The 21807-nt window shown below is 35.0% G+C and overlaps 1 protein-coding gene across 5 annotated transcripts in view; it reads left to right on the top strand.

Moving 5' to 3' along the window:
• raraa (retinoic acid receptor, alpha a) overlaps positions 1-21807 on the top strand; it is a 200808-nt gene that overhangs the window by 165238 nt on the left and 13763 nt on the right. For all 5 annotated transcript variants that reach the window (XM_084134902.1, XM_084134900.1, XM_084134899.1 and 2 more), the window contains one exon: positions 19733-19881. In XM_084134902.1, coding sequence (XP_083991028.1) covers positions 19733-19881 — 149 coding nt within the window. The remainder of the gene's footprint in view (positions 1-19732; positions 19882-21807) is intronic.

Raw genomic sequence — 21807 nt, 5'->3', positions numbered from 1 at the left:
GCACACGCACACACTGCTGCTCCTGTCTGCATAGGAGCATGCAGATTTACCCTCTGGATTTAACATGTTCGTTTATTTCTTACCAACCAGTGTTGTAAAGCTAACAACCAGACAGTTATACTAATATATAGTCATTCATATAAGCAAGGTTGGCTCTTATGACCATTGACAGCTCGTTAACATGCTGAGCATTAATGGAACCAAGAATATGAATGAAATTCGAAGCAAGGCTAGAGACTTGTGACTATGAAATTGTGTTGCGCTTAATGATGAAAATGGTGTTTTATATGTGAGAGATGAATGTGATGATGAGAGAAAGGACTTGCACGATTTTTGTCTAACAGGAGTTGGTGTTGTAGCTTTTAGAGCCATTGTGGATGGTGACCTGGGGCGCGCGGGGTCACAGGACACATGACCTTTGACATAGAAACATTGACGTAAACTGAAATCTTACCAAAAGAGTGTCTGAAATATTCACAATATTGAGATCAAGTGCATCAGATTCATAGCCAACACTGTAAAAAAAAAAAAAATATGATCAATAAGTTATGACAACATATGTTTTAACATTGCTTTAGCTCATCAAAATAGGTTAAGCAATTTTCAACTTTTTAAAGTTAGGCTATACAAGATTTGAACTCGTGTTTTGAGTCAGTTTAATGTAATTTAAGTTGAAATGACTTAAACATCCAAGTTGATAAATTTAAGGCAGCATTTTTGTTTCTTTACAGTGAACACAGGGATCCTCAGTAAATGAAAAATTCTCTAGCCACATTATACATTATTATTACATTATGCATAGTGTTGACCTAGTTTCTCAATTAACAACTTGTCCTGGATTCATTCAGTTATTGTTCAGCCCAACAAACACAATTAGCCTACATTTGTTCATTCAAACCATTTTTACACTCATATTCTAAATCAAACAAAGATAAGCTATAGAACCAAATATCCATCAACTCACACTGTAATCAAGAAAATACTTTAAAAACCAAGGCTGGACAAAAAAAGAAAAGAAAAGGTGGGCGATCATAATCATACATTATTTAGTTATAATATCTCTTCTGGCAAAACATTTCCATAGCATCACTGTAATAAAGATCGTACATTTTGGTCAAAAGTGCAAGTTTTGTTGGAGGAGTATGGATAAGATATGCTTAAGTGTACTTTGAGTCGTCAGGAGACCCTCACTCTTGGCTAAAGTGCACTATAGGCCTTCTCTAATAGCACTCAATTACATAACGAAACGGCTGTTCATGTGCCATTGCATGTGTGCTTTTACATGCATCATTTACCATATTAAAATAGTGTTTGTATTATGATAAATTCCAATTTGCTTCACTTTTCTGTCTTGCAAGAGCACTCCACTCCCACATTTCCGGACATCTTTGAAATGAACAACATTCATAAAGAATCTTGATACAGTTTGAATTTTGCAACAAATTTTTTGGATGCTAAAATATTATTTCTCATGCCATTTGTGGTTTCTGGCATATCTAATATAGCGCAACAGGGATCGTCCACTTTTTTGCCAGTCTTGGTTTTGGAAGTATTTTCTGACTTTCATGCCATGAATCTAACCAGGACTGAGTTGAAACACAGCATTACAGTATTTGATTCCAAGAATAAAGTGTTTGAAAATATACAAAGTTATAATGTTGGAAGAACAGTCTGAAGAAGGTCTGTCTTGAAAGGTTTATATATGATCACTAACATTCGTAATTTTTTCTTCATTGCTGAACAATGGAAGACGGCAAGTTTTTGACAAATAACGTGGGAAGGAACTTTTCCTTTTTCAACCTGATTTTGATTAAATATTCAATGGCGTATCTCAACTGATACTGTATAAGCTCATAAAACTGCATGTCTCATAATTGTCTGTGCAGCTAGTTGTTGAGTACATTGATTTGACATGTATTGAGCAGCGATAGGTTTATTTTTTATACTCCTGCACGATAACTCGCTCATGAATAAGAGCGAGAAATGAGGGTGTTGGTGTGTTCGTTTGGTCTCATTCTTCAGACTGACGGCTCAGGGTCTTTACGGGGGGTCAGTCTGGATCAAACAAACTTGATCTTTGATAGTCGGCTTCTCTCAGCGCTGAGGAGGGGTTTCCAGAGAGATTACACACCTCAGCGTGAAGGAATGTGCTGCCTCTTATTCACATGACAGTCACTCACACACACACACACACACACACACTCCCCTTCAGACCTTTACACACACTCCTCTTTACACGCGTACAATTCTTACTTACATTCTCTATTTTTAAATTCTAGTCATGGATCTCATGGCTTTGCACATTCACATGCATTGTTGTGCCATGTGATGTGTTGTCTTTCTGAGCTCTTATACTCTTATGAGCTCTTACTCTTATGTGTGTGTGTGTGTGTGAGTGACCGGCGGTATATTCCAACAGAAAACAGCCTCTCCTTCTGTATGTGTACCAAACTGTTAGCCATGTGCATGAATGCTTATACGCAAATATTTCACATTTCTGACTAGCTGAATTGAAACTATAATAGCCCTCAAGTGTTTGTGAGAAGTTCCTACTTAAGAATTTGGAAGGTGATGAAAGGATGATGTGTACCGATGCGGTGTGTGTTCTTGTCATTTTGGGTCAGAGTTGGGCATTTTCATAATTCTGTCTATTAATAAACTTACTTATATACACAGGAAGCTTTTAGCACTTTTAGTTGCAGCTAAATTAATAACAGGATGTGTATTGACACTTTAGCACTTTATCCACAGAGAGTGATGTGTGTTAAATGTTATGTTACACAAGCTTGCTGTCTTATATGCAGCAATATGCAGTTATTCAACATCCTTAAATTGTAAATTGTTCAGTCAATATTGAATTAGCAATATATATATATTTGCGCTGTTTTTTTTGTTTGTTTGTTTTTCACTTGATGGACCAATTATTTTTTCCAAGGCATGTTTATAAAAGCTACTTAAATATCCTAATTTAACTAGAGTTATCGTTCTTTATGCGAACAGGCCTTTACTATGTTCAGCTGACATGCAGGAATTCAGTCTGATATTAAGTTCTCTGAGAAGGACTTTAGGATTGAGTGTTCTGGAACTCTCTCTGTTGTTATTGACTTGCTTATGTCAGTACCGATTCATTGTAGAAGCAGCAAAAGATGAATTTTACCTTGATGTTTGACTTGGAAGTTGCCAGATAATGGGTGATATACTTTTAAAAAAAAAAACATGAAAAAGTGTGTGCTTTGCATTTGAAGAAAAACATTTGTGCATTTGTGGCTGGTTGTCATGGCTTTTTAAGGTTTCTAGGGTGCTTTCCTTCTGACCCCAGCCATCCCAAGTCTCTATGATATTCTGGTTTGAGATATGGTTCAGATACCTCTTTTAATGTAGGCTATGCCTAAGGGATTTTTTTTTTATCGTCTGCCAGATGTTTAGTAAGTATCCACTCTTATGCAACCTGAGCTCATTATATCAGTCTTTGGAAAGAAAAGAGACACTGGTAAATACATTTTTTGATACGATTAACTGCTTCTTCAACCGGATGTCTTTAGAGGCTCTTGTATAAGATCATATCTCAGGTAATGGCAGCGAGTCAGGCTCGTTTAAATATTTTATATATATGCCTGTTCCACTTATTTGTACATTGTTTTTTTTTGTGCCGTGTTGAACATTAATCTCAGACTCAACTTAATCCAGAAATTTAAATAAAATTTTTAATAAAAAAAACACACTGGTCCATCCGACCAATCAGAGCACATTGTGCTTTTTATCAGTGGGGGCTTCATAGAGACCAGAACTAAACTGAGCGTTACTGACAGACTGGAAAGAGAGGTGCTGCAACAATGTAAAATTTGTGGAAAAAAAAAAAATATATATATATATATATATATATATATATATATATATATATATATATATATATATATATATATATATATATATATATATATATATTAAATCAAGCATGAAAACCTCTAGTAGACCCTGAAAACAAAATCAAGACTTTCAGAGGGCATAATAGGTCCCCCAAGTGATACCACACTTTTGAACGGTGGTGTAGCCTATATTTACAATTAGAGCAGTATCTGTTTACATGGAATAAAAAACATTGATGAACAAACAAATCAGTGAACAGTTTTTTTTGTTTTGTTTTTAACTATGAATTTTATATGAACCATCCAAACAAACCCAAAATTGAAGCAATTAATCAATTGAAGCAATTATGCGCTTAATGCCAAAAAGAAATGCAGCCTGTTCAGCTTTGCATATTTGCGCAAGACTTACATTTCTTTTTATGGAAGAATGTGCATTTTAATGCACTATATTAAAGTAAAACATCTCTGACTGGACCAGATGAAAGCACTGATACACACACACACAAACTCTCATGCCTGCTTCAGATAATTGAGTTTTGCTTTAGCTTATCTGAGGATCAGAATTCTATTGTGCGTAGGAGGAATGTTTGTACTGAACTAATTTCTGTGTGTGTTCGTGTGTGTGATCTGGTGGAAAGAAAACACTTGAAAGTGAATACTTTCATCTGAACTTGAATGACATCTGCTAACAGACTCTGACGTATGATTGGCCTAAGACCAGGAAGTATTTTTGTGCCAAATGCGCTGCATGTTTGCAGACTTACACAAGTGTTCATAGAAATAAGGAGACTGTGGTTGTCTATGTTTGGCTGTACTTGTTCTTTGAAAAGGTCCTCACAAAAATAGTGAAACATGTCCAAAACTGACTGGGGAGGCATGTGAAGCTCTTCTTATTTTGAGTAACATGTTTTTTTAAATGTATCAATAAATCAGTGATCCATTCATAAAGACACTCGCTTGCTTTGTTCCTAATTGAATCAGCGGTTTGAATGAATCGGTTTAATGAATTTATTAATGACTCAGTAATTCACTCATTAAGACTGTGACTCGCTGCTTAACCAAAAGGCTTGGACTGCATTTAGTACTTCTCTACTTTAACTTTGTATTATTAGTCTTCATGAAACCTTGTTGATGACTGAACGAAGGCTTACATCTCCATTAATACAAGCAGTGTTGTCATAAACTGTGCAAAAAACAGTCCAACTGGCTTATAGTTTCTGGTGACACTAGGTTCCTTTCAGGGTTCTCAGAGTTTATGTAATCTCTCCAGTTGAACTCCAACTATCCTGAATTGCAACAAAGGCTTAAAACATGGTTGAAATTCAATTGTGTGAGCGATATGATTCTGAATACTCAAGAAGACAATGGGAAGTTGTGAATGCCACCTTTCATTGTCCCAGGAATGTTCCTAATTTGCTTGTTTGTTTTTATTTCTGGATGTCAAGGAATCTTATTTCTCAATGTTACATTCCCGAGATCTGTGCTAATATATGGGCACATTGATGTGACATACTTTTCACATGTTCTGTTTATATTGGTCAGTTAGCAGACAGAATCTGTTGACATTTTGGAATTTTATGATAATTTGGGGGAAAATTCTGTAAAACGGATTTAATTATTCTTTCATTTTGGCTTACTGTCTTTTTACCCTTACATTTTTGTGTACTGGTTCATTTAAAAGTGTTTAGTGTTTTAGAATTAAGTATGCTATTACAATAATTTGTGACAAAATGGTTAATGATTTTCATGTTTTTCATCTGATTTTTTTCTCTGACATCCATAAAAAGTGAGTCATGGTTTCTTGACTCTCAATAAATCTCAATTTATTTTTTCATGACTCTTTTCCACCCACTCTCTGTACCATAGCAAACAGGCTGTACCTTAAAGGGATAGTTCACCCAAAAATGAAAATTAGCCCATGATTTACTCACCCTGAAGCCACTCTAGGTGTATATGATATTCTTCTTTCAGACGAATATAATCAGAAAAATATATATAATCATAAAATATCCTGGCTCTTCCAAGCTTTATGAATGAAGTGAATGGCTTCCATGTTTTTGGAAGTCCATCAAAGCACATCTATTTCTCCACGCATCTCCAGGGGTTAATCAGAAGCGAAGCATTCGTGTAAGAAAAATATATTTAAAACTTTATCGACTAAAATAACTAGCTTCCGGCAGACAGCCGTACACATCGATTTACGCCAAAAGAGTAACCCTTGAACTTGACGCACAATGTAATGACGGCAATTGACACCTCTCGCGGTTCAAACAACTGGGCTGGGCAACTGCGTTCGTCATTACGTTGTGTGTCAAGTTCAAGGTTCAAGGTTCCTAGAACTACCCGGTGCGAAAGCCCCTATTGTCAAATCTGAATTTCAGCTCCGGAGGCCTCCTCAGCACTTGATACACAGTGATACGAAACGATGGCATTGTTTTTTTCCGTATCAATTTGAGTCCGAGTCCTCATCCTTTGGAAGTGAATGCAGAGTGGATTCGCAGCACAGAAAACGGCGTCTACTTGACATGTCGACAACACACATCCAAACTCTTCCAGGCCTTAGATACAGCGTTTGAGGACGGGTCAAAGTAGACGTTGTTCGCGGGCAGCCAATAAAGACCATAGGCTGGCATTATGCAAATTAGTTGTATTGTTACGTAGGTATGTAACAGGAAGTGAGATTGGAATTACTGACGACTCATTTCAGCTGTTCAGAATCGATTCTTTCTTTTAGGAGAATATAACTTTCATGCACTTTGATCTTTAAAACTTTGCAGACATTTTATATTCATAAACAGCTATATCACATGAAGGGTAATATTTGAAAAGCATAATACTTTAAAACGTCTATATGATCTCTGTCAATTTCTGACCAGGTGGAAATACAGACATTCAAAAGAAGCAATCGTGAAAAGTACATCATGAATTACACAGGCATCTCCTATTGACTTTATTATGAAATGTAATAGGTAGTTAGGTTTGGTATGGGCTCAGTTTACCCAGTGCCATGGGTTGCCAGTACTGTTGCTATGGTGAGAGGTGTCAGGCATGTAGATGTGTATTTATCAGCTCATTGGTCGAATCTCTCTCTACTCTGAAGTAAGGCTGCTTTGGCCTCTATCAAGAGTTTTTATTTTTATTATGGCTGATAAGCACTACAAAGGGCTGTATTATGTATCTATACTTTCAATTAAAAAGCAAAAATGAGTATATGCTTCAAGTGACATCAAAATAATATACAATAAAATATAAAGTTTTATATATATATATATATATATATATATATATATATATATATATATATATATATATATATATATATATATATATATATAGCCTATATATATATATTTTTTTTTTTTTTTTCAAAACTGATGTAATGCATGTTTTTCATGAACAATGTGTTTAAACAAGTTTTAAAATTTGTTTATATGAATGGTTTCAAACCTAAAATGATGCCATATTATTTGGATTTAAATTGTTTCTATTATTATAACACCATTTTAAATAGTTTTCTTAGTTGCACCACCTGACATTTTGGGTTTTTAAGATATGAGTAATATAAATGTACTAAAAATAAATTCAAAGAGGTTTTATAGAATAAACTGAAATATGTCATGAATTTATCCAATTATTTTTAAAAGGAAATAATGCACTTGACACAAAAATATGCACATCATGTCATTGACCTATATATATATATATATATATATATATATATATAATGAATTATGTATCCTATAAATAATTGTATAGCCTAATACAATAATACAGATAAAATAAAATAAATAATTATATGAATCATAGTGTTATCTGTGTTCATAACGGATTACACAAAGCGTTCATGTGCCTGTAGTGTGTTTCTGTGAAGTATTGAAGATTTGTGTTAATTAAGAAAGATTAGCTTGTGTCAGATGGGTGATTGTATCTGTTTATCCAAATCCACACGTTTCATAAGTAATTGTTTCGTTGATTTCTCCAATGATTAGCCTATTGCATGAGTGGGACCCCATGCTAGTACATCACAGCAGAAGTGATTTGTTCCTTCTCTCGTGTGTGTTGAGAATTCCATATGCTGCTGTTGAAATGGTGACCCTCAGCACAGGAAGAGCTGATCTCTGTGTTTAACTGTTCATAGACCTCGGAAAACACAGGAAATTGGTGTCTGAAGAGGGAAACGAGATCGTCTGATCCTCAGAAATCCCCATGAGCGCGCACACATATACGTGAAAATATTAGCCCTGGTGAACTCTGCTAGCAAACCCATGACCTCTGAAATAGTCTACATATGTTCATTCATTCTACCCGTGGGACAGGTGCATGATGGGAAATAAACTTCAGATGTGCGCTACACAGCAGAGCGAAGGGGGTCAGTCTTATTTTGCTTTAAATATTGAGAACATACGAGAGTGACGGTCCTGTCACTTCCTCAATGAACCATGAGAACAGACATCTTAATGAGAACATCATTGACGATAATGACAATTAAAAACCATCTATATTAAAAAATATAGGATAATACTAAAAACATGTGGCCATGTTATGGTAATCATTATGGTAATCCAAAAAATATTGACATTTTTCATAAAAAAATAATGGGTAACCCTTTACAATAAGATTTAACAATGCATTAGTAAATATTGAAAATATAATAATCACTAAAAATAACAAATGTTTTAGAAGTATGTAGTTAACTAATGTTAACCTATGCAATTTACATATTCTTTTTTAATGCAAAAAAAAACAAAATAGTAATGGTCAAAAATAGGCTTAATCTTCTTAATGAAAATATTATAAATGCCAAACAAGCTGTTTTGTGTAATTAGAAGTCGGCCAATAGTGGATTTTGCCGAGACCAATAACTAAAAGCTGTGTTGACGTGTGTAATTATTTTTTAACAATAATGCCATGCATGAGAATATTTTAGTAATTATTAAAAAAAAACAATGTAAAAGAGTTAAGCTTTTTTCACCAGTACTGACACAGACAAGTTAAATGTTTTTTTTATGAAATATATAAATAATGTACAAAAAATTAAGAGAGAAAAATGGACAAATAAAATCAACTTGTTTTCAAATGTCATTGCATATCTTATACGCACCCCCACATTAAAATGTTATACCATGCTCACATTTTAGATGTATATATTTTACCTTGTTCTTTCGTCTCTTTTACACACTACTTCATAAAGTTTATTTTGTAAGAACAGAGAAATGTTTGGAAAACTATAAAACTGCAACCGACAGTTCCACAAAGCAATTATCAATGCTGATTAATCCTTAAAAAAACATAATCAGTCGTGTGAGAGTGAAAGAGCTTGCATACAACAGCTTAATAAACAGTAAGTTAATATTGAGTAACTTTTATATGCAAAGTAACCTAATAATTGGAAATATGTCCAAAAGAAGCCAAAGCACCAAGCAACAGATAAACTGAAAGCCAATGTGGAACCGCATATGTGAGTCTCACCCATCGTATAACCAGGTTCACTCCGGCTTTTCTATTTTACATAATGGGGATGTCAAGCTGGGGAATATTCACATTCATATTCTTTCTCTCAGATTATTGCATTATATTTCATTATATGTCCAGATATCATGTGCTCTAGGAGAACTCGTCTTGTATGTCGCTTACAAAAACACTTGAATATGTTTAAGTAATGATGCTGGCCTTTTCTACTGCACTATTCATGGAAAAGCTGTCCACTATAGCAATAATTAATGCTCTTATGCTATCAAATCCATACACTATACACCAGACCTCATTTGTTCACATGCTCTTAGAGCAAATAGACTCATCTATTTTTGGGAGAATTAATGGGAAATTATTAAAGGTAAAGGGTTTGAAAGGGCTGGTTTGAGTGCTTTTTGCTTTGGCTACATAATTGGCCTACTTTCTTCTATAGCAACATCTGAATCATTGAGGACAGCAAATAGAAGAAAAAAAAAGAACAGAACAATCTAGTTTATGTCAGAGCTGTGTTTTCTTGTTTTTTTCTCTAAATAAAAGCATTTTTGACATTTATTCAATGGCCGATACATACAATTTAGTAGTTGTCTGTGAGTTTAATTCGAAACTAAAACTGCCAGTATAGGTTGCAGAAAGTCTGAGTTATTCATTCAACCAACTGATTCATTTAAGTGACTATCTTTATGAATTGATTATTTAGCCTAATTTATTGTCATTCTAAAATGCTGATTCATTCAGGAACAAAACACAGCTGTGTGTTGGTCGGAGACGCGCAACTTTCTTTGGAACAATTTTCGTTGGCGAAATAAAGCAAAAATGGGCAATATTGACAACGTTGTGTATAAAATGTATAAAACTCACAATGTTACCTTTGTTTATTGAACTGTTGTATAAAAACAATATCACAATTTCGGTGTTGATATTCAGATAAAACAGCACTCTTGCTTGTGTAAAATTACTTAACTATATCATATAGAAATATTAGACAAAATTTCATGCACTCATTGATTTTTGCCCCCATGTATATTGAATTTTGGGGTCAGTGAAAGTGTGCAAGATGTGTTGTTGTTTGTTTTTTGGCATGTGAGCTACATTCTTAAAAGTGCCAGCTTCCACATCATTAAGACATCAATTATGATGTTGTACAGTTATTGTACAATTTAGTGACAGCTAATGAGATGCACACAAAATTACTTTTGCTAGAGCGGGATTGTAAGTGCTGAGGTACTTGATTGACTTGAGGTCCAGTTATTGATAATGTTTATGCGGTAACGCTTTAGATTACAGCCAGGAAAGTACTGTAATTAAAGCGATTTTACAGTGTAACCTTCAGTAATTATAGTGTAAAAGGTACTTAAATATAAGTATAAGGGAACAATATGTAAAGTTTGGGGAATAAAGGGGTAACAACCAGGAGAATTAAAAAATATTTATACTGTAAGTATTATAGAACTAAGGGGTACTTATTCTATTATTATGATACAACAATCTTACATTTGGGAGCAATTTAGCAAGAACATACACTGCGTACACTACCTTTTTGTAATAATGTACCAATACATACTGTATAAGGTTTTTAAAAATTACAGGGTACATATCTATGCATTTATACAGTAATCTTTTTAACAAAAGTGCTTAAACTTCTGCTTAAATATTGGGGAAAGATACTCTTGTTTCATGTAGTGGTGCTTGTTACCCTCTTGTTCCATGTAGTTACTGGGTAAGTGTGACATTGCGGGGTCATATTGTTCCCATATACTTACATGTAAGTACTTTATAGGTAGACTATAATTACCAAAAGTTACGCTGTAAATTCGTCTTAATTACGCAGTACTTTCTGGGCTGTAATCTAAAGCGTTACCGTTTATGCAATATTTGACAGAGACTAAGTAAGTATCAGTCGGTTGCTTTGAGACCATTGTCTAGTATTGATACAGATATGGATATGCACACTAGAAACACTGAACACAGGTGTGTGTGTGTGTGTGAGAGAGAGAGAGAGAGAGAACAACTTATAAATCATGCTAAGTTATATTTTTTCAAAATGCTAAAATGCAGAAGGTTTTCTGTGATGGGTAGGGTTAGGGGATATAATATACAGTTTGTAAAGTATAAAAATCATTATGTCTATGGAATATGCCCATAAAACATGGAAACCCAACGTGTGTGTGTGATATAAACAGGAGGTGTGTGTAGGCAGGGAGTCTCCTAATCTCCTCCGCTCAGCATGAACACATGCTCTAAACATGCTGAGAAATAACTCTGATATTACAACAAGGATTGGATTATAAACAATATAAAAATACAATACAATAAAAGTGGCTTAAATGTAAAGTTCAAAAGAATAAGTGTTTTCACTTAATTGAGGCTAAGATGAATTATATTTCATTATTTTCATTTATATGCAGCAATATATCGATACATGGTTATAAACAGCAATATTTACCTACTTATGTTTTAACTGAAACATCTTATTATGAAAAGTGCTAAGAGTTTCAAATCAAGAGCATTTATTTAATTGAAGCTGACTATTTGAACTGATCCATGGAAATGAATTGAGCCTCCAGCTATTGCCGTTTTTGCTACTGAAGTTCAAATCAGTTTAAATACTTAAGTACTTGTCATGCGCTCGCTTGACTTGATAATCCAGATTCAAGAGGCTTGACGCAGATGAACTGTGAAATCACATTTAATAAACACAAGGAACAATAATAGGAAACACCAGCATGAAACATTAACACAAGACCATGGACAAACGATGACTTGGGTTTTTTAAAAGTGTAAACTGTAGTAAAGCATAAAAATACCATAATATGTTTGCAGTTATTTATGAAACATGCTGAGTTCACATTCTTGTTTCTCTGAAAAACAATTCTATAGCCAGTTATTTTACTTTGAAATGTGCGTTCTGTGTTGGAATGTCTGGTTTTGTTTTGGTTTTGGTCTGTTTGGTCCCGCCCACTGCTAATTTACCCAATAGTATTTCGACACCTCGGGATTCCAGTTGGCGGAAAACACAGCGTATTGCAGCCATGCAACGTAATTTTATAGTTACGTATCTTTGTCAAGTGAGACAAGGAAGGAAGGAAGCAAAATCATTGTGAATGTATGTGAAATGTCTGATATATCGCACAGCTAAACTGACAACAAATTTTTCAAAATGATTATTTCAAACAACGCAACCCTTGTGACTCAAGTTTCTTCACAAAATAAGCAACTATAAAAGCTATTGTGAAATATATCATTGACTGGTGTCGTGTTAGTTTCTACCCAGTAACATGGTTGCTATTTTAAGTAGCGTCTCTCTACAGTACATGTGATGTTTGACTATTGATTTTCAGGGCGGTAGTTAATTAGTTTTGGTTTGTCATAAATAGAATGGAACAGACGTACCACTTGTTGACCCAGTCAAGTTGGGAACTGTTTGTCTCGGTTGATGTTAGATTTTGATCAGCTCAAAAAAGAAATGCCTTGGGTCTTCACATTCAAAACACTCTGTCACTGCAAGGCAGTGCATAATCTAATAGTGAGATAAGTGTGTGTGTGTGTGACTGCTCTCCCATAGGGCCTGTCTCTACCCCGCTAACACACTTAAGCTGGGCTTAACCAACCCAAATCTGATTAATACCCCCTCCCGTCCTCTCCCAGCGCCCTTTGGGCCGCTCGTAATGAGAGCTAAACAAGCCCAGACCCAGACCTGAACCCATAGATGAATAAACGGGTAATTACAGCAGGCACAGAGAGAAAGGGAGACATATTGTCTGTCAGGAAAGAGGAGTTAAAGGCTCCTAAAGATGAACAGAGAGACCTAGGAGGAGAGAAGGACTGGTTGAGTTACAGTGTTTGTTGGTTGTCAGAACATTAGGAATGTAACCTCAGCTTGAACCTAGAGATAGACAGATAGATGGAGAGAGAGACGGGCCGTTATAGGGTCAGTGTGTATTCAGAGCTTAGCCCAGACCTCTTGGGATGCTTATGGGATTTTTTAATTAAATGGTGGAATATGACACTCTTAAATGTTGAAATGTTACATCTTCAAGCCAAGTTATAGCAATTAAGATGAATGCTTAATGGATAGCTTTCTCCAGATAGACTTCTTTGCATCATATTTAGCTAGTGAGAGAGTCTAGTTTTTATATGGGAAATCAAATGGAGAGATGCAACTGAAAATATTCGGCTGAAAATTAATTTTCTGTTTCGGCCTAAACGGTTTTGGAGGCCCAAAAGCATTGACCAAAAATGGTGACATTTAACTGCCGGATGGCGGATTTGACTACGAACGTGTCTATTTCATGAACACAACGTGGATAAGCTACAGCAGGTAAACATGGCAGCTGTGTGGACGCTGTAGGGCTTGGTTATACCGGTTTTCTCTGTTTGAATCAAGCTTTATTTTGACAAAACAAGATCTTTTAGTCTATGCTGTTTTCAGTTTTTGTGTGAACAAGACAATATTTTACCATGCCTGCCATTCAATAATCACAATAAGCATTGTGCTTTGCAACTTTTGATATGAATTATGAAACAGAGTCTGAGCTTTCAAATTCTGTCAATTTCATAACACAATCGAACAATGTTGTGTTTACAGTCTTTGATGTACAGTCATTGCTGTAGCCACTTTAGTTCGAGCGATCCTGTCATCTCTTTCACTTTAATACTAGTTATAGCACGAAATAAACATGAATGAACATCAGAAGGTATGTTGAAAGAAAAATACAGTTTTTATTTGAGTGTTGATTATTAAATAGATTTAATTAATTTATTGATTATTATGAAAAAGTGATTTCTGTAAAAAAAAAAAAAAAAATTCGGTGTATCACTAATAAAAAGGGCTATTTTGCATTTTAAACCCAAATTTATGTAAAAGCTAGATTTGAGCATAGTGCATTATGGGATACAATTACATACTATATACTCCAGAAGTATATATTATGTTAGTTTGTTATTCAGAACATTTTCATAGACTTAAAGTTTGAAAAAATATAGCGTTTAAGTTTGTTTATAAGTTAACAAGCTGCTAAAATGAGCACTTTTGGAAAAAACCTGGATTTAGGGAAGATTTATGATGTTCTTGGCATTTTTTCTCAATAAAAGAGTTTGCAAGCACATGCAGTAAAATACCTCTATACTCTGCTTTTGTTATCTCTAAATATTTGGCGTTTATGACATCAGGATGGAAAGGTCGTCTGTAAGCACTATGGCAGCAGTCTGAAGATTTCTGGAGTAGATTGCGTCTCTAAATGATTTTCTTAGTAACAGAAGTAAAAGGCATAAAAGGTTAGCTTGAAAAACAAGATGATTAAAAAGGGCTTTACTAAAAAAAAAATCTGAAGCTTGCATATGGAGATAAACAGGGAGCAAGAGACAAAGAGATGGAGAGAGAGACAGCAGAGGGGTTGTTATTGAGCACTAATGTGGTGTATTCTCTGTGTACTTCAGTAGACATGAGAGAACAGACTGACATAAACACTACACCACACACACACACACACACAGTTCTCTCGTTCAGTTTATCCCTGTCTCACCTCATTTGTCTTTCTCTGCCTGTCTCTCTGATGTACTGGGTCTCCTCTTTGTAGTGTCCACGCTATTATGCAGTGGCACCAAACTGGGGTATTTTTTATGCCAAATCATTTCATATCCAACAGTGGTTTCCAGCTTCACAATCTAAATTTGGTGAATTTGGGGAGCAAGACTTTATGTTTGATCCCCCTAAAAATGTTATTGTGCTGCTGCTATTAAGTGTCAGACTGAATTTGATTTTGTGTTTGTGTGTGTGTGTGTGTGTGTGTGTGTTGTTTTCAGTGTTAAAATACTTTCTCCTATCCCAGTTTATTGTGCAGAGACAACTATATGGTCCAAAATGTACTATACACAAACACGTGAATGCAAATGATTCTAGCTATTCAATCAAAATTTTTGGTTTTACTTCATTTTGATGGTCCCTTTAACACATTCTGTTAACTATAAGTAATGTTGCACCTTACGTACATGTCTACTAACTCTTATAGAGTATCAGTAGACTGTTATGGTTAGATTAAGTTGACATGTAGTTGCAAAGTTACTTATAGTCAGTAGAATGTCTTTTGGAGGAGCATCAAAATAAAGAGTTAGCAGATATTAATCATACAGTCTACTAATACTCTAATGAGAGTTTATTGACATGTAGTTGCAAAGTTACTTATAGTCAACAGAATGTAAATCTAAATAAAGTGTTACCCATTTTTACACATTGTTCAGAATTCACTTCATAATTCAAGTACACGTTACATTTTCAACATCCCCACAAAGGAACGCAAGTCATTATCGTGTTCTAAAATATGTTTCTGGCCATTCATAGGTTTGACACTCTGAAAAGTGAAAACACTGTCTCTGTAATGCTATCAAAACATTGTTCTGTTTGCTTGAGTTACCGACATATCAACATTTGACTTGGCCAATACATGAGTTTGGGCGGGACTACCTGTAAACTGGAGTAGAAGGTTGTGACGGCATGGGAAAGTTGATATCTGTTGTTTTTAGTCATTAGCCACAGTTTAACTGAAAAACAGAAAAAACTCATGTGTAATAATGGGCTTTTTGCTGTGGAAAACATTTGCAACTGAGCAGGACAGAGGTTTGTCAGTTCTTCTGAACCTGAACCTCCGTGGGCATTGTCACAGCCATGAGAGTTTATCCCACAGGCTGCCTCCAATATTTGCAGATAGGACAGAAGTTCATCAAAGATGTTCAAAAATGAAGATTTACAAAACTTCTTAAGAATTAAATTCTTTGTAACTGCTGTTTTCTTCTTATTTTCTACTTATATTTTGTATCCCCCCCCCCCCCCCAAAAAAAAACATTTCTTAAGAATGTTCTTATCTTTTTCTTAAGATTGTTCTAAAGAAAAAAACTGACTTCCTGACAAGAATGTCCTTAAAACCATTGTAAATAACCTCTTAAAGGGATTAAAAGGTTAAATAAAAACTTAAAAGGTTCGGAGTAAAATCAACCTAGGGTCCTTTGCACCATGACATCGAGCCAAAGGCAAGGCAAGGCAAGTTTATTTATATAGCACATTTCATACACAATGGCAATTCAAAGTGCTTTACATAGAAGAAATTAAAATAATAAAAAGAAATAAGAATAATTAAAACAGTTTAGAAAAATAAAATACAGTACAGTACAGTACAGTACGAACAGCGGCACAGTGCTCATTCAGTAAATGCATAGCTAAACAGATAGATAAGGATGTAGTGTAACGACGAATTATAATTTTTTCCGAAGTGTTGACAACTTAGTGTTAACTAATAATTGTTATAAACTGGTACTACCAACAAAATATTAGTGCATTCCTGGAACCAGACAGAAAGCGATGCATAAGGATGTAGTGTAATGACGCCCAGTTCCAGGAATGCACCGATACCCGATCTGGCAAAGAATGGCAGTATCGGAGCTGAATGCATCCCTGCTTAGCACTGTGATGGCGAGTTTTGCACAATTTCTTCAGAAAATGTAAGCATCTTGTTGATTATCATTATTATCCCATCCTAAATGTGTGGTCACAGTGACCATTGTTCAGTGAAATTGAAAAATCCAGTCATATCAGTAATAATATGCACGACCGGGAGTTTCGCGTGAGGGCGAAAAAAGATTTAGCAGATTACGCTTATGAAACATGTTCGAGTTGGTCGCGTGAATTTACCGCACAACCCAACAGAAAGCTGCTTGGTTGACTATGGACAATGCACCTTTTTTTGCCTGAAAAATTTCAGCTAATGTGTCCGCACCTTAAGGAAATAATTAATGCTCATGTCTTTGAAATTAAAGTCACCATGAAATCAAAATGGACAATTCTCGTTTTTTATGGAATATTGCAGTATTTATTATAAATGATTTATCCATGCACATCATTATTATTTTTTATTCATGTGCCCTCATATTCTTTAATCAAAATAACTTCCCCTCCCTCTTGCAACAACATCAGTTCTCTGATGATGTCATCGACACAAGGGCGGGTCAACCTGTCAATCACATTAGATCACAGAAACCGCAAACCTCATCTAATGATCCAATCAATTCCCGCCCTATATTTTTTCTTGTTCGTGAAGCAGTTTCATCTGGACATACATTAGAAAAGGAAAGAAAAGACTATCACATCTTCCATTTTTTGCCAAATTCAAGCACAAGAGTTTGGTCATCGGGCATTTTTCAAACCACGTTTGAGTGGACTCTTCTCTTTTCATGCATGGATGTTTAATACACTCAATTTGTCCACTCAAAACAAACCATGTGCCTTTAGCTCTTCGTTCATCCCGGATGTTTTGCCCAACGATGTGGCTCTGTGTGTATGTGCTTATCTTGGCTGTCATAGCCACATGTTTAAACTCCAGTTGTTTTGATTTTCTCCTCCATTCTCTCCAATTCCTTCCTGCTCTCGTTTTTATTCTCTCTGTGTCCGCGGCTGAGTCAGCCTTTCATTCCGTCAGTCTGTTCCAGGACGTCTCTCTGAGTATTTCCTGCCCACAGAGACGGGCGGTAACATGCGCTCTGACAGAGAGTGTGTGCTGGTGTTTCTGTGTGTATGGATGCTGTTTCAGATATGCGTCTGCAGTCATTCTGTGTGTGTGATGTGCCCGGCGGGGCAGACAGCAGCGGTGTGTAAATAAGAGTTCTAAATTTAACTTCAGCTCACAAGTTGAGTTGCCCTCTGCTACAGCTGGGACACACACACACACACAAACACACACGGGAAGGAAATTGCAGCCAAACCAGCCAGAGAAGCAACCACATACTTTCTCCTCAGATACCCTCTCCACCTTTTCTATAAACAGAAATGCACATTGTACACGTTGCATCCTGTTGTGAACACTATGATATCATTAACAAAATGTGTAAGGCATGTCTAATTGTGCAAGAGACCAGACCCTAATTTGCACACTGCCTATGGTAAATAGTATGCAAGATTTCAATTAAAAAATGTCATCCATTCATTTTTGGCTGATATTGCCAACGACACCTTTCACAGAGGAGTTTGAGACCATTTTTTACATAATGAATGTGAATGATGGTATAAAGACACATCTTTATGATGTTATAGTATGTTGCAATAATGGCATACTGTCTTTACACTCAAAAGTAAGTGCACCATCAATTGTGAAATATGTATTTTTAGTGTGGTATAATTCCGCGATTTGTGAAGCAGCTCTGTAAATCTTCCTTCCTGACACAAAATACATTTTTAATGATTTTTTTCTGATATACAGTATTCTGTTTGTGTCAGAGACAGACATTTGTTATGGGAATTTTTGCTGTAGCAGTTACTTGTGGAATTTTCACAATTATTTTATACAATTATTTTAATTGTTTATGGTAATAATAATAAGGAAAATGTTGATTAATTAGAATTTTTTATAAAAACTATTATTAATAATAGTATAATAATCTAAAATGAATAATAATAATAATAATCTAAAATGAAAATAATATATTAATAATAATAATAACAATAATAATTGTTAGATAAAATAAAAACAATAAAACAAATAATACTAAATTATAATAATAATGTTAGATAAATATAATTAATAAATTGATAATAATATAATTATTAATATAATATAATTATTATTTAATAATAAAAAAGTAATTATAATAATGATAAGAATAATGATAAGAATAATAATTCTTAAAGGAAAAAATTGGAAAATTTAATAAAATATTGTTTATTATTATTATTATTATTATTATCATTAGTACTATTATTATTTTAGTATTGTTGCTCTAATATAAAAATAATTGTTGTTAGATAAAATAACAATTAGAAACAAATTAATTAATAATAATAATATCTATTATTATTATTATTATTATTATTATTACTACTACTAAAAATGAAAAAGATGGTTGTGGTTGGAACTGCTGACACCGCAGGAAACACATCTAGAATCTGTTCTCCCTCCCATCAGTGGTTTGAACAATATTTAACAGTGTTTATCTCTTGTTTTGATGTGTTATGGCTGGCTAATTATCATCAGCACGAATGCGTTCCGTCATCAGTGCGCTCAGATCATCTGTCTCTCTGACAGAAGCGCAGTTGGTTCAGGACGTCTGTGTCTTTGATCTTTCTTGTAATGTTCCCAATCACACACTGCAGCGCTGTGGATCAGGATTAGGGATTCCTCCTAGATAAATAGGAAAGTTTGCTTTATTCAGCATGCTTTGAGATTGAGTTTCTGGTCTTATATGGTTTTTGAAAATCTATAGAGTCAAGTTTTATTATATTGATTCTATGCTTGACAAAAATTATTAAAATAAATTTTAATTCAGAAATGAACATGATGTTCATCATAGAAAAAGTGTATTAACGTCACAGTCTGTATCAAGTCATTGACCCATAAACTCTCTCTCTTTCACAGCAATCGAGACCCAGAGTACGAGTTCAGAGGAGATCGTCCCGAGCCCACCCTCTCCACCCCCTCCTCCTCGTGTCTATAAGCCCTGCTTTGTGTGTCAGGACAAATCTTCAGGGTATCACTATGGCGTCAGTGCCTGTGAGGGCTGCAAGGTGAGAGACTCGGCCAACTCTCATTCACACACACAACATGTGCTGTACTTAGCCAGTACTTATTTAGCTTAGTAGTCATGTTTTCTAAATAAAACAGCTGAATAATTTTCTGGTAGGCCTTTCCCCCCCCCAAAAAAAGTACAGTTGTTGAATGAATATTTATTTTTTATACACAAATATATTTTTTATACACATTGTAATTCACACACATATCCATACAACAAAGCAAAAGGCACTGTTCCATAATGTCTTTCTCTCATATCCTATCCATTATAGCAATATATCAGATGGTTCACTTTAAAGAACAATGAAAGATGTGGTTCGTTTTGATATCTCACTTTTAGGCCATGTGTCCACCAAAGCATTTTTCCCAGAGGCTAGCGTATTTTTCCAAGTGTTTTCAATGGGAGTGCCGTGTTTTTAAAACGCCAGCAGCGTCACGAGGCACTGAGCTTCTATTTCACGCTGAGCGCTAAGCTCTCAGACTTTTTTTCCCCAGTCGCAGAGAGTTGAAGAATGTTCATCTTTGGGTAAAATGCAACGCTCATCACTGTCACTTTTTACCCAGCCATCCAATCACAGTGGAGGAGGGGCGGGACAAATACAACACTGACCAACCGCCACACTCTGCTTGAACAGCGTCAACAGATGACAAGAAGTAACAGCAAGAATAATAAAGGAACAAAATAAATTAAAACAAGAGCCAGAGCAAATACTTAACATTGTATCAACATTTTTATACAATACAGAAACAAACTATCTGTGAAATGAGATACTAGTAACACTTCCCCCGATATTCTATATTATAGCAAGCAAAGCGTCTCAACTGAAAAACGCTGTGATTTGCAATTTTTTTAAAACATGATTGTACAGTTCTAGAATTGAGAATATATAACTCCCTTCATTAGCTTTAGTGAAGTTAGCCATATTTTTTTGTCAGAAACTTGGGACCCACTTTATATTAAGTATCTTTAAAGTCCCTCTGTAGTCAATAATTTTATCCCTTAAAACTCATCTTTGATCACTGTTTTTTCCATGAAAAAAAATTCTTCATGCCCTAAAATAGCTTGAATGTAGCTCTACACCCTTGCCTCATTTAGTATACGTGTTTCAATGAATATGCAAATGAGCCCCGCCTCCACTCACTCGCACCAGCTCAGAGATCCACTCGTTGACGATCACACGTTGACGTGATTGGTTATAAGGTAGATTGTGTCGTCAGAAACACCAGCGATTTCAAACCGCGTTTTTGAGACTGTCTTTGGTTCACTGCAGTTTTAAGGAGAAAATACTCAGCAATTGTTTTGACATATGCATTTGCACATGGTTTTATCGTAAAGCATATTGAAAAACACCACATAGACATATAAACAACATTAAAAGCTTGATTTTCACCACAGGGGGACTTTAACTAACCTTACCTGTATCCCACCTCAATAGCAGCAAAAGTGTTTTGAAATACAACATGAACACAATACATATATTTTACCTAACAATACTCTTTTTTTGACCCAAGTACCCAGTAATCAAAAACTCCTAAAATAAAGTAGGACCAAAACTTAGTGTAGCAACTTCTACATTAACTTGTTAGTAACTTGATGTGTGGCTAACTACTTCTATGTCAAGCTACTCATAATTTCAACTTTTTATGTGGCAAAGATACTAGATAGCTACTCTGCAAGTTTCAAGTGACAGGAAAGAAATATAAATAGTTGGAAAAAAAATAGTTCAGACACTGAACAAGGATGAAAGTTTCTAGCATGCTGTGCATGTCGAGCACCTTTGTTCCCGCACACCATCAAATGGAGTCTACTTGCAGGCCTATGCGTTCGGTTGTGGCTTAACCTAAGTGTCAAAACTGAAGTATACTCTGAATGGATGTCAAAGCAAGCACGTTTGAGCTTCCGTTTACTGTGTTTGTTGTGT

This window comes from Abramis brama (genome assembly GCF_963993115.1).
Source record: "Abramis brama genome assembly, chromosome: 14".
NCBI classification, from domain to species: Eukaryota; Metazoa; Chordata; class Actinopteri; order Cypriniformes; family Leuciscidae; genus Abramis; species Abramis brama.
This window is presented reverse-complemented; position numbering and strand designations above follow the sequence as displayed.